Source organism: Gekko japonicus, unplaced genomic scaffold, assembly GCF_001447785.1.
Source record: "Gekko japonicus isolate JY-2015 unplaced genomic scaffold, Gekko_japonicus_V1.1 scaffold4588, whole genome shotgun sequence".
NCBI lineage: Eukaryota > Metazoa > Chordata > Lepidosauria > Squamata > Gekkonidae > Gekko > Gekko japonicus.
Genome location: NW_015172687.1, coordinates 1 through 13,288, shown reverse-complemented (window position 1 = coordinate 13,288; position 13,288 = coordinate 1). Strand labels below are relative to the sequence as shown.

The 13,288-nt window shown below is 51.5% G+C and overlaps 1 protein-coding gene across 1 annotated transcript; it reads right to left on the bottom strand.

Annotated features, from left to right (window-relative positions):
• Positions 1-4,013: 4,013 nt before the first annotated feature.
• ARAF (A-Raf proto-oncogene, serine/threonine kinase) lies at positions 4,014-12,835 on the bottom strand (the record flags this gene model as incomplete). The annotated part of the gene is made up of 10 exons (XM_015421782.1): positions 4,014-4,201; positions 5,144-5,278; positions 6,143-6,274; positions 6,400-6,518; positions 7,625-7,671; positions 8,877-9,053; positions 9,186-9,388; positions 9,655-9,803; positions 11,243-11,347; positions 12,808-12,835. Coding segments are annotated over 10 exons (1,236 nt in total), but the record flags the coding sequence as incomplete, so codon positions are not given.
• Between the last annotated feature and the right edge of the window lie 453 nt (positions 12,836-13,288).

Here is a 13,288-nt window from a genome sequence, read left to right as displayed (position 1 = left end):
AAGCCTGAAGACCTGCTGGAAAAAAATACACGTTATGTGGCTTGGATAAAATGAATAGAAATCTATATGCAGAGAGAGATATATATGTATCAAGATATTAAACTGGAGAAGTTAAGAGGAAAAACGTGTTTGTGTGTTATTGGGGGGGATGCAGAACCAAAGGAGAATATCTTTAGGAACAGAGGCCTATAATATGCATGGGTGTTTCCACTCACTTTCTCCGTGCATGTTCGTCGGGTTTTCTTCGTTGTTCTGCATTGATTTTGCTCCCTTCAGCACTCAGTTCGCTTTCTGGTCAAAGTTTCCCCAGGTTTTCTGAGAGTGCTTTTGTGCCGATTTCCCCCTTGGTTCTTTTCCAAGCTGAAGGGAATTCAAAAGCACACAGATTCCCTTGGATTCCCCCCCCCCTGCCCTTTTGCTGCCCCTTGAAGGTCACTCCCCCACCCACATTGAGGTCATTCACTCTGCACCTTCTGCCATCCTCCACCCTTCATGGTGTACAAGCTCCATTTTCCCCTCGTTGTTTTAAATTTGGGGGGGGGTTGTTTGACAAGCGGTGATGTGAGACTATCGCTGGTCTCAGATTGCTGAATAAAAAAAATTAAACAATGGGGGGAAGTTTAAAAGGAGCTGTGCGAGTTTTAATGCCCTGCTGGTATTCACTTGAAAGTGGGATCAGAGAGGAGGCAAGTGACAGCATCCCCAGTGCAAAATATTAAAGGATTTCAGTGCTGCATGCTAACAAAATAAGGGGGAGGAGAATTATAAGCGCGGAATGAAATTGACAAGAAATGTAAAGAGGAGAGAGAGACTGGGATGGGAAGCCTAAAGCTTTGGAAACATTTTCCCTTTAATGCTTTAGTGAACAAATGGGGGGAACCATTTTGGCCGTCTCCAGAAGCCTAACATTAAAATGGCAGCTGAGCCACACATGGTCCTTCTGCAAACTGCCGAACGTAAGAATTGCTTGGGATCAATTCATTTGGAGGACAGAGTGCAATCTGCACAGGACAGGCTCTAAAAAACTGCCACGATCACGACCAGTGTGCAGGATCAAATCAGAGAATCACAAAGAGAAAACCACACAAACTTGCAAGGAAGGGTAAGAAATTAGCATTACTATGCAGCTACATTGGGCACTGGTGAAAATCCCTCGCCCCATTTTTTTCAGTCTAGTGGCACAAGACTAGAAAAGCTCCCCAGAGCTTCTGCCAGAGGACTCCTCCCCCATACAAGTCACAGCCCTGTGCAAACTGTGACGGAGTTGCAGCTGACTTTGCACAGGGGCATGCATGCACACACACGCACTCAAATGTTGCCAATGATCACAGCTTGCAGTGCCAGTATCAGTGGGTTCTACCATGCATTCTGTACACTCCCGTTTCTCACAGTGGCTGATAACACAGCAGAGAATCTCCTAGTGCTCCGCAAGATGGAAAACAGGTGTCAATTTCCAAATCAGGTTCCCCTCCACCCTTTGCCTGGGTTCCTTTCTGTTCCCTTTCATTCAACGAACTAATGCTAAAAGGCATGCACAAAACCTGACCCATAAGGATTAAAATGGAAGGCACTTGCTGTATACTACTGCCCAGCTGCAATAGGGCAACTGTGTAATTTTTAAAAAGAATTTGGACACCACCAACACGTCCCAAGTGACATTCCACCCCAATCTAGAAAAGTGTTTTTTTAAAAAAATTGTAGCTGCAGAATACACTGGAGGAGAAAGAACGGTGTGTATAAGGCAGGCACAGACTCCGAAGTCAAGATTAAAGGCTTACTACTCTGAAAATCTGCAGTAAGATGTGAGTGCGTAATGGACCGTAGATTGGTCTTTATGTAGCTTGAGGGATTGCTTGAAACAGTTTGGTGTGCAGGGTGCATAGAACAGTTGGAGGGTGCCCCCTGGAGGCAAAGGATCCCACTTGCCAGTCAGGTTAGATTTTTTAAAAAAACTGATATTTTTAAAAGTCATTTTTTAACATTTAACTATATTATGTTTGACTTTCTTTTTCCAATTTAATTATATTGAGGATTTTTTTTTTAAAGCCAGTCTTAAAAATGAAAACGCAAACATATTAAAGCCTGCACTTGTAACTTCTTGAGGATCTGGCAAACACACTGAGAGTTAAAGGCTGCTATTCTGGGTTTAAAAAAAAAGGGGGGGGGAACCTGACTTCTGAAGCTAAGCATGATCAATTACCATAGAGTTAACAGTGGCATCCTAAGCAGAGCGTCAAAGCCTCCTGAAGTCAGTAGACTTGGTGGTGGTGGAGCGACTCAATAATGGCTAAGATCTGGAAGAACGGGAACGGAAGAGATGGATCAGAGCCGTCGACCGATACACATTAGCTTAGCAAGACTCTCCATTCTGGTCTCCAGAGCTTCTACCCTAAAATAACTGAACAGAGTGCCTCGGAGCATGCGCAGACTCCAGCATGTGATGAGAGACTCTCCGCTTTTTAAATTCAGAGAGGCAGGTTCCTAGACCTTTAGACTGCAACGACGGGCTTGTGGGAAATCTCCAGGATAGATTATAAAGAATAAAAACAGGCCAATTTGTTTAATATGTATCAGGAAGGAATTTCCACTTTCAGGGCTGTAGAATCTGGGTGACCTTGGTACTGAATTCTGGTTTCTTTTTAGTACACACAGCTCTGATAGCAAGGTATCCCAACAGCAGACTGGGCTCATGCAAACGGACTGTCACTCACCCTAGGCGAGCGGTTAGCTATAAAGGTGGATGGAGCTGTTACAGATGGCTCGTCTACTGTCCCTGTGTTTTTGCTCTGCAGTTCTCTTTGCGTGCAAAGTGCTGTCAAGTCACAACTGACTTATGCTGACCCTTCGTGGGGTTTCCAAGGCAAGAGACGAACGGAGATGGCTGGCTATTGCCTTCCTCTGCGCAGAAACCCTGGACTTCCTTGGAGGTCTCCCATCCAAGTACCAACCAGGGCTGCCCTTGCTTAGCTTCTGGGGTCTGATGAGATCGGACTAGCCTGGGCCATACAGATCTGGGCTCAGCGTACTAAGGAGGATGCGGCTCTTCTTGGGACTGCCCAGTAAAGGCACCCAGCCGGCCCTAAAGACAAGCAAGTCTCCAGCAGTGCCTAGGAGAATCCCACCCTGTGGATCACCACCTTTGCCCACAGAGCCTTTTTTCATCATCTGCTTTCCAGGCACCTAAGCACTACAGCAGAGCTGTCGAGCTCATTTCTTATGAGGGCCGGTCCTGACATAAATGTCACTTTGTCGGGCTGGGCCATGTGTGCCGTAAAATTTAATGCCAGGCACCAGAGACATAAACTGTATAAAGGACATGAGGACATAAGAGAAGCCAATGTTGGATCAGGCCGATGGCCCATCTAGTCCAACACTCTGTCACACAGTGGACAAAAATACCAGGTGTATTTTTGTAAGCTGGTAAGCTCTGAGTTGGTGTATCCTCACTGCGAGGCCCCATGGGCTGTGAGGGGGGTGCAAAGGAAACCCCACATGGAGGGACTGGAGAGCCAGGGGTCCAGCACTGGGCAGATGCTCCCAGAACGCTTGACTGCTGCAGACGAGGTTGTTCCGCCATGCTGGAGGCACAATCGGAGTGGCTCCGCCCACTCCCCTCCCCAAGCAGTCTCCTGTTCTCTCCCTTGCACCAGTTGCTCGCGGGCCGCATAAGAGCCCTGGATGGGCCCGTTCCGGCCCCCGGGCCTTATGTTTGACACCCCTGCACTACAGTATCCTCACGGGTCTCACATATCTATAACTATATGTTCCTTTACTATAAGAGCAAGACTACTTCTGTAAAAAAACCACTAGGGGGTGCTGTAGCAGCAAGAAGGCCTGGCCCAGAGGGAGACTTCGCCACCTCCTGCAGTCCCTCCGGGCTGCTTCTCACGGCACAGTAATGCTGCCGGATCCGTGGACCAGTTAGAACCGTTTTTTATTTTACACTTTTCACTTCTGTGGGAGCATCCCCTCCCCGCCAACCCTCCCCCCAAGGATACCCGGAAGGAGCTGGCCTTGAGGGGTGCGTGGCCTTTGCGGGCATTTCTACCATCAGGCCACGTTAGCTGCGGAACCGCAGGACAGTGGGCAGAGCGAAGGGGGTCAGTTCTTCGTTGTGGGCCACCCGATGGAGTGTGGGTTCGGAGGCGCTGCGCTCGATCTTGGGCAGGGAGTGCTGGAGCGACTCAATGGTGGCTAAGATCTGGAAGAACGGGGAGAGAAGAGATGGATCAGAGCCGTCGGCCGATGCACCTTAGCTTAGCAAGACTCTCCATTAGTTTCCACCCTAAATTAACTGAACACGGTGCCTCGGAGCACGCGCAGACTCCAGCATGTGATGAGAGAATCTCCGCTTTTTAAATTCAGAGCGGCAGGTTCCTAGACCTTTAGACTGCAACGATGGGGCTGCTGCAAAATCTCCAGGATAGATTATAAAGAATAAAAACAGGCCAATTTGTTTAATATGTATCTAGAAGGATTCCACTTTCAAGGCTGTAGAATCTCGGTGACCTTGGTACTGAATTCTGGTTTCTTTTGGTACACACAGATCCTTTACACAACACGTACTTACCTTATGGGACTCACTGCCACAAGACGGGGCCTCTGGTTTTTGATGACTTCAAAAGTCACTGCCTCTGGATGTTTCATTTAGATGTCCCGGCTGATGTTTGCTTTATAACATGCCCCTCCCTAATGGGGACCCCAAGAAGCTTACATTGTTCTCTTTTCCTCAATTTTATCCTCAAAACACAACCCTGCGACGTAGGTTAGGCTGAGCGTGTGTGACTGGCCTGAACTCACCCAGCAAGCTTCCATGGCAGAGTGGAGATTAAAACCTGGGTCTCCGAGACCTAGCCTGACCCTCTAACCACTCCTGTGCCACACTCGTATACACACGTGCACAGATAGTCCCATCAATGTCTCTAATCCCCCTTTCATGCCATCTAAAGAAATGGCCATCATCACATCTTGTGGCAGTGAGTTCCATAATCTCCCACTGATTGGGGACAAGCAGTGGGGAAGGCTCTGGCCTTCATGCTCTGGTTGCAAGCTTACTGCAAATTACAGTCGTAAACAGAATTTGGGATTCAGTGGACTACTGGTTTGAGCCAGGGCAGCCGCCTCACACACCCACAAGACTCACCTTGTGAAAGAGGGGTCTCTCTTCACGCTTGAATTTCAGGCAATCACACATCAGCCTGCGCATGGCTTTGGGGCAATTGCTGGGCACCTTGCTTAGGTCAGGAGACAGGTATCCCCGGCCGACCATGAATATGATCTGCAAGGAGACACACCAATATGACAAAGGGACCTTTCCTGATGGTCCCACATTTTCTATCCATGATTATCACCCCTTCCCTCCACATGGCTTCCTCTTTTTGGTCTCACAACAATCCTGGGAGGAAGATCAGGTTCAGGAAGCATGCTGCCCCAAGGTCACCATGTAAGTTTCATGGTAAAGTGAGGATTTGTACTCATTCCAACGTTCCCTCTGAGCTGTGCAGTCTTGTGAGCAAAAAAAATCTGTGAGCTACTGGCATTAAAGTTGTGAGTGAGCGATTTGCTGCTGCATAAATTAGTTTACTCTGGAGCCATCCTTCCTGAGCTAAGGCAAAAATGTGTGAGCTAGAGGCTAAAAAACTGTGAGCTAGCTCACACTAACTCAGCTTAGAGGGAACACTGCTCATCTCCCAGCTCTTAGTCCAACTCTCTAACCTGCAAGCATTTCCCAGGGTGAGGGGGAACCATGGCAATCCTTTAAGAATCTCTCTGCAATATAGTACGGGGAGGTGGGGGGTGGTAGCCAGTGTTCCCTCTAAGCTGAGTTAGTGTGAGCCAGCTCACAGTTTTTTAGCCTCCGGCTCACAGATTTTTGTCTTCGCTCAGGAAGGAGGGCTCCAGAGCAACTAAAATTATGCAGTAGCCAAATTACCTGGTCACAACTTTAATGCCAGAAGCTCACAAAGTAGAATTTTTGCTCACAAGACTCCACAGCTTAGAGGGAGCATTGGGGGCAGCTGCGAGAAACCCTAATGGACAGCTACCAAAATGGATCACGGGACAGTGCGGATGCAAGGAGGTGTTGCATAAGAGTTCCTTTGCCCATGTAAAGGGCACCGCAACAGTTCCAGTCCTTCTTTACCTGGTCTCGGTTGTTGATATGACTGTAGGGAAGGGTCCCGGTGATCAACTCGTACAGCACGACTCCGTAGGAGTAGACGTCGGACTGGAAGCTGTAGGGGTTGGGGTCTTGCATTCGAATCACTTCGGATGCCTGCGGGAGATCGGACGGAAGGCGTCAAGAACTAGGGCACATGCTTCTGGAGGTAAGTAAGCCATAGTTCTCTCCTGGCTTCGACCTCAGCCCCCCCCACTGGACTATTCAAACGCTTGCCTCACCATCCAAAGTATGGAGCCACTGGGCTGTTCCACTTGCTGAGAGCCGCTCCAACGCGTCTTCACCGTGGCCAGGCCGAAGTCGCCAATCTTCACCGTCAGTCCCTCATGCAGGAAGATGTCTGGGGGAAGGGTACGTGAAGGAACTTTGCACAGGCTTCTGTAAGTGGTTTACTTACTGCTCAGTTTGGCGACAGACATCCACGCCTGAAGGGTCTCGTAGCCCTGCACCAAGTTGAAAACCTACCCTTTCCTTCTGTTGCACTGGAAACACCCCTCCTGCAGGTCAAAGGGTATAATCCTCCCCCTTCCATTATGACACTCCTGACACTGTAGCTGCTTACACTAGACTGGGAACCCCACAGCACCAAAGTCCCTAAAACAAAGCACCTTTAGAATGTAAGAAGAGCCCAGCTGGATTAGACAAGGGGTCCATCTAGTCCTGCATCCTGTCTCACCCAGTGGCCAACCAGTTCCTCTGGAAAACTAACAGCAGGGCAGAGAGCCCGAGGCCTTCATAAGAAAGAACATCAGAAGAGCTCTGTTGGATCACACCAGTGGTCCACCTAGGTCCAGCATCCTGTCTCACCCAGTGGCAAACCAGTTCCTCTGGAGGGCCAATGACAGGGCATAGAAGCCGAGGCCTTCATAAGTACATCAGAAGAGAGCCCTGCTGGGTCAGACCACTGGTCCAGCATCGTGTCTCACCCAGTGGCCAACCAGTTCCTCTGGGGGGCCAACAACAGGGCAGAGAGGCCGAGGCCTTCATAAGAAAGAACATCAGAAGAGCTCTGTTGGATCAGACCAGTGGTCCACCGAGGTCCAGCATCCTGTCTCACCCAGTGGCCAACCAGTTCCTCTGGAGAGCCAACAACAGGGCAGAGAGGCCGAGGCCTTCCCCTCATAAGAAGAGCCCTGCTGGGTCAGACCAGTGGTCAATCTAGTCCAGCATCCTGTCTCACCCAGTGGCCAACCAGTTCCTCTGGAGATCCATTAACAGGGCAGAGAGATGCCAATGACTTCCCCTGATGTTATTCAGGGGTTTACTGCCTCTAAATGCGGAGGTTCCCCTCTGTCACCATGGCTAGTAGCCACTGATAGACTTCTCCTCCATGAATCTGTCTAACCCCTTTTTAAAGCCATCTATCCCTGTTGACATCACTACATCCTCTGCCAGCAAAAACCCACCCCTTCTATCTCTAGGTAAGTAGCTGGAAGGGAAGGATACTGTTGGATTTGAGATCTCGGTGGATTATGTTCTTAGCATGAAGATAACTAGGAACAGAGATAGAGAGAAGATTGTCAGCATCTATAGTGATTAGTAAGGGTGCCATAGGCAGACAGAGGTACCTGGGATGCACCCTAAGGACTGAAACCCAATACATTTATTTCATTTACCTTTTCCAGCAGTCCCCCAATGATGCCCCTTTCCGTTCTGTAGTGCGGCCAACTCCTACACACACACTTCTCCCCTACGGCCCGAAGACCCATCATAACACTCGTTCCTTCCACCTCGAGCCCCCCACACTCACTCCATGCCCTGCGCCGTCTGCCGGGCCACGTCGATGCGCTGCACCATCTCGAGGGGCGTCTCTTGCACGTGCAGGTGCTGGTAGAGGCTGCTGCCTTCGCACCACTGGGTGATGATCGCAAAGCTGGGCCGAGTCATGAACCCCATGAAGAGCAGGATGTTCACGTGGCGTGTCTTCCTGCAAAGTGGGGAGGCGCAAGCGTCAAAGGCAGGCCGCGATAACGTCCACCACCACCACCCTGGGCCCCGACCCCTTCCTCCTCCCTCTGGGGCCTCTCTCCAAGAGCTCACCCACCCTTCGCCCTACCTGAGCACCTGCATCTCGTTCTTGAAGGCCTGCACCTGCTCGCTGGTGGGGTTCGTGACCTTGAGGATCTTGATCGCGACGTCTCCGTGCCAACGGCCCCGGTAGACGGTGCCGAAGGAGCCGGCACCGATACGCTTCAGCAAGGTGACCTCGTTGGAGGGCACCTCCCAGTAATAACTCGAGTCCCGATAACCCAAAGGTTTCTGCGGGAAGAAGGGGTGGAGCCCGAGGGGAAGACGGAACCAGGAGTGAGGTTTCGGTTCCTGTGCCAAGCCTACCCACAATGCCGCAAGGTTCCTCCGAGCAAGTAGCTGGAAGGGAAGGATACTGTTGGATTTGAGATCTCGGGGGATTATGTTCTTAGCATGAAGATAACTAGGAACAGAGATAGAGAGAAGATTGTCAGCATCTATAGTGATTAGTAAGGGTGCCATAGGCAGACAGAGGTACCTGGGATGCACCCTAAGGACTGAAACCCAATACATTTATTTCATTTACCTTTTCCAGCAGTCCCCCAATGATGCCCCTTTCCACTCTGTAGTGCGGCCAATTCCTACACACACACACACACACACTTCTCCCCTACGGCCCGAAGACCCATCATAACACTCGTTCCTTCCACCTCGAGCCCCCCACACTCACTCCATGCCCTGCGCCGTCTGCCGGGCCACGTCGATGCGCTGCACCATCTCGAGGGGCGTCTCTTGCACGTGCAGGTGCTGGTAGAGGCTGCTGCCTTCGCACCACTGGGTGATGATCGCAAAGCTGGGCCGAGTCATGAACCCCATGAAGAGCAGGATGTTCACGTGGCGTGTCTTCCTGCAAAGCGGGGAGGGCGCAAGCGTCAAAGGCAGGCCACGATAACGTCCCCCCCACCACCACCCTGGGCCCCGACCCCTTCCTCCTCCCTCTGGAGCCTCTCTCCAAGAGCTCACCCACCCTTCGGCCTACCTGAGCACCTGCATCTCGTTCTTGAAGGCCTGCACCTGCTCGCTGGTGGGGTTTGTGACCTTGAGGATCTTGATCGCGACGTCTCCGTGCCAACGGCCCCGGTAGACGGTGCCGAAGGAGCCGGCACCGATACGCTTCAGCAAGGTGACCTCGTTGGAGGGCACCTCCCAGTAATAACTCGAGTCCCGATAACCCAAAGGTTTCTGCGGGAAGAAGGGGTGGAGCCCGAGGGGAAGACGGAACCAGGAGTGAGGTTTCGGTTCCTGTGCCAAGCCTACCCACAATGCCGCAAGGTTCCTCCGAGCACCTTACTGAACCATAAACGCCCCGTGCAGCTCAGTCACGCTGTCCTTCCCCTCCCCCCCAACCATCACCCAGTTTGTTGTCCTTCCCCGGCCCACGCTCCCCTTACAGGTTCGCCAACCCAGCTGTTCCCCCAAACGGCCCTCTTCCCCCACTCAACACTCACAGATTTCTTCTTGTCTTCGACAGGCGTCTTGCGTTCCCTTGGAGACTCGCTGGGGGACTTGGGATGTGGGGAGCGTCGGCCGGGTGAAAGCGCAGCCACACTGGGAACTGTGGGGGCTGGGGGGGTGCGAGGAAGCTGCTCTGGCGCACCTGGAGCAATGGGGAGAACAAAGACCTGAGGCCCCGGAGAGCTGCTGCCGGTCAGAGCAGGCAAGGGGATGAGAGAGATTCGTGGAGGAGACGTCTGTCAGTGGCTACTAGCTGTGGTGGCTGAGGGGAACCTCCTCATTCAGAGGCACTAAGCCTCTGGATCCCAAAGCCAGGAGGTAATATCAGGGGAAGGCCACAGCCTCTATGCCCTCCAGAGGAACTGGTTAGCCTCTGTGTGACACAGGATGGACCTCTGGTCTGATCCAGCAGGGCCCCTCTGATGTTCTCATGAAGGCCTCGGCCTCTCTGCCCTGTTGTTGGCCCTCCAGAGGAACTGGTTGGCCACTGTGTGACACAGGATACTGGACTAGATGGGCCACTGGTCTGATCCAGCAGGGCTCTTCAGATGTTCTTATGAAGGTTTCGGCCTCCGTGCCCTGCTGTTCGCTGTCCAGAGGAACTGGTTGGCCACTGGGTGAGACAGGATGCTGGACTGGATGGGCCACTGGTCTGATCCAGCAGGGCTCTTCAGATGTTCTTATGAAGGTTTCGGCCTCCGTGCCCTGCTGTTCGCTGTCCAGAGGAACTGGTTGGCCACTGGGTGAGACAGGATGCTGGACTGGATGGGCCACTGGTCTGATCCAGCAGGGCTCTTCTGGTATTCTTTTGAAGGCCTCTGCCTCTCTGCCCTGTTCCTGGTCTTCCAGAGGAACTGGTTGGCCACTGGGTGAGACAGGATGCTGGACTGGATGGACCACTGGTCTGATCCAGCAGGGCTCTTCTGGTATTCTTTTGAAGGCCTCTGCCTCTCTGCCCTGTTCCTGGTCTTCCAGAGGAACTGGTTGGCCACTGGGTGAGACAGGATGCTGGACTAGATAGACCAACGGTCTGACCCAGCAGGGCTCTTCTCATGTTCTTATGTGTGGCTTTGACAGATCAGTGATTGGTGGGGCTGCCAGCCTTCCTGTGGGGCCTGCAGATCCCCTGGAATTACAACTCATTTCCAGATGACAGAGATCAGTTCCCCTGAACAATATCTCTATGGTATTATACTCTGTTCAGGCCCCTCCCCTCCCTTGGTTCCACCCCCAAATCTCCAGGAATTTCCCAACCTGGAGATGGCAACCCATTCAGACTTGGTATAAGGCAGCTTCATGTGTTCAAACATCAATTTCCTTCACAGGCACACCTCCACACAGCACATATTTCCTTACTAAGGTTGCATCCACATATTGATGGGACCTGGGTACTGTTAGTACTCATGCACAACTGGCCTGTTTCGTCCACTCCACACAACAAAACCCAGTTACAAATTATTGCTACAGCCAGCACAAGGGTAGTGCAATATCTGACAATGTAGGAAAGCAACCTCAGCAACGATGGTTAACTTTAGCTAGATTTAGCTTGCAAATCAAGGATTCATCCATGGTTACGCAAACCTTCGGTTGTCTCGGCAAATGCTGGTTTCAGCGCTCTCTCTCTGTAGCCTGGGAGGGGGTCATTAGGGAAGGAGTCAGGATTTAACCAGGATGAAGTCCAGACGTCTGCATTGAGACATCACGGGAAACCATAGTTAAGACTAAGTGTGGTTAATAACAACTTCAGATCCTGGTGGGGACAGAGCCTTGACTAACCAGAGTTAAGTGTAGTGGCCGACACTTGGATAACCACACAAACCACAGCTGGTTTCATTAAACCAGGATTTCATATTGTGTCTGAACAGAGCCGAAGTGTCAGCGTGCTTCCAAATGGAGGGGTTTGACAGGGGCTGATAAAATTGTTAATGGCGAAAAGCGAGGTCCCAATTTACACAGGCTTAGGAGATGTGACTGGGCCGACAGTTGACATCACCCCGGTAACGGGCAAAAAGCTGCCTAACGTTAACATCGCCTGTCTCCCGCTTTGCTCCCCTGACTGCCGTTTGTGAGAGACGGAAGGAAATCACCTCACACAATATTCGACTTCACATTACTGAGGAGACACAAGAGGAGAGACATGAGGGCAGCTGGTCAGGCCTAAGATGACACCTGAAAAGATTTCTCACTGTTGAGTTTATAGTTCACTGGTCTGAGAGACAGTGTGCGGTACAGTACGTGAAGTGTTGGACAAGGGTCTGTGAGACTTGGGTTCAAATCCCCCCTCACGCATGAAGCTCACTGGGCCAGTCACATTCATTCATTCATTCATTCATTCATTCATTCATTCATTCATTCATTCATTCATTCATTCATTCTCTCTCTCTCTGCCTCACTTACCTCACAGGGTTGTTATGAGAATAAAACGGAGGAGGGGAAAACCATATGGGCCTTTGAACAGCTATGGGACATGGCAGTAGGGTTGCCAGGGCAATCAACTGGTGGAAAGCTTGGGGATGGGGACATGGTGGGGGGCAGCACTGCCGACATGATAATGGCATTTCCAAGGAGAACCTGGAAGTGATGGTGGGTAGCTCTAGGAATCGCTGGAAACTCTATGGTAAAACTGCTCCAAGTGGCAGTGGATGATGTGAACTTGAGGTGGGGGACGCCCCGTCCCAGTCAGGGGGACAGTAACCTACACAGCAGCTAACGGAAGCCTCCGTGATCAGAAGCAGTACACCTGTGATCACCAGATGCTGAGGGCGAACAACAGGCGGAAGGCATTGGGCTGGCCACTGTGGGAAAATAAGCAGTGGATGAACCGAAACTCAGTTTGATTCAGCCCTTCGATTTGGTTCTCGCACTTTGCATGCTGGCTTCACAGGCCTCCTCGCCCCCTGCCAGCTGACGGTCCAAATGTAACAGCACGGCTGAGGCGAGGCAGAAACTGCGCTTGTGATCTCATCCAAACTTTGCTTGGCACATACTCCCATGATGCTTTTGCTGCCATGTACTTCCTGCTCAAGGGTAGGGAGAGGCACCTTCACAGACCTTTCGGCCCCCTCCCCCGGTTCCCTGCAACACAGAGGGGGTCTCCGCCCCGCCTCCCAACCACACATGCCCTTTGGCCCCCAAGAAATGCTTACCGTCTGCGTTGTGGCTTCGACTGATGAACTGGAAAAGAAAAGGTAAGCGTCAGAGCTCAAAGGTGGCTACATAGAAGTGGGGTCTTGGGTGGGAGGCTCCTTCTAATGACAGCCTGTCGATATAGCAGGTAGAGTGTCAGCCTAGGACCTGGGAAACCTGGGTTCGAATTCCCACTCTAGGTCTAACGACATGTTACTTTCCCAATGACTCTTCGCAATCAGCTGTGTGTTGCAAGTTCCGTCTTGGGAACTTAATTCCCAGGCGTATGTGGATCTGGTTCGGATCAGGCTTGGGTTGCACAGGGAGATGTTCTGCCTCCCCCCAAGGAAAAAACAATTTCCTGACCTGAATTTGTCCCAGGGGCTGCTGTTTGATCCATTAGGGAAACTGGTGTGGACTCGATTGCTCCACATGGAGCCCCCGAAGGCTGTTTCAGGACAAGATAACAGCCCAGGGAGCAGGCATAAGCCCCACCTCCCC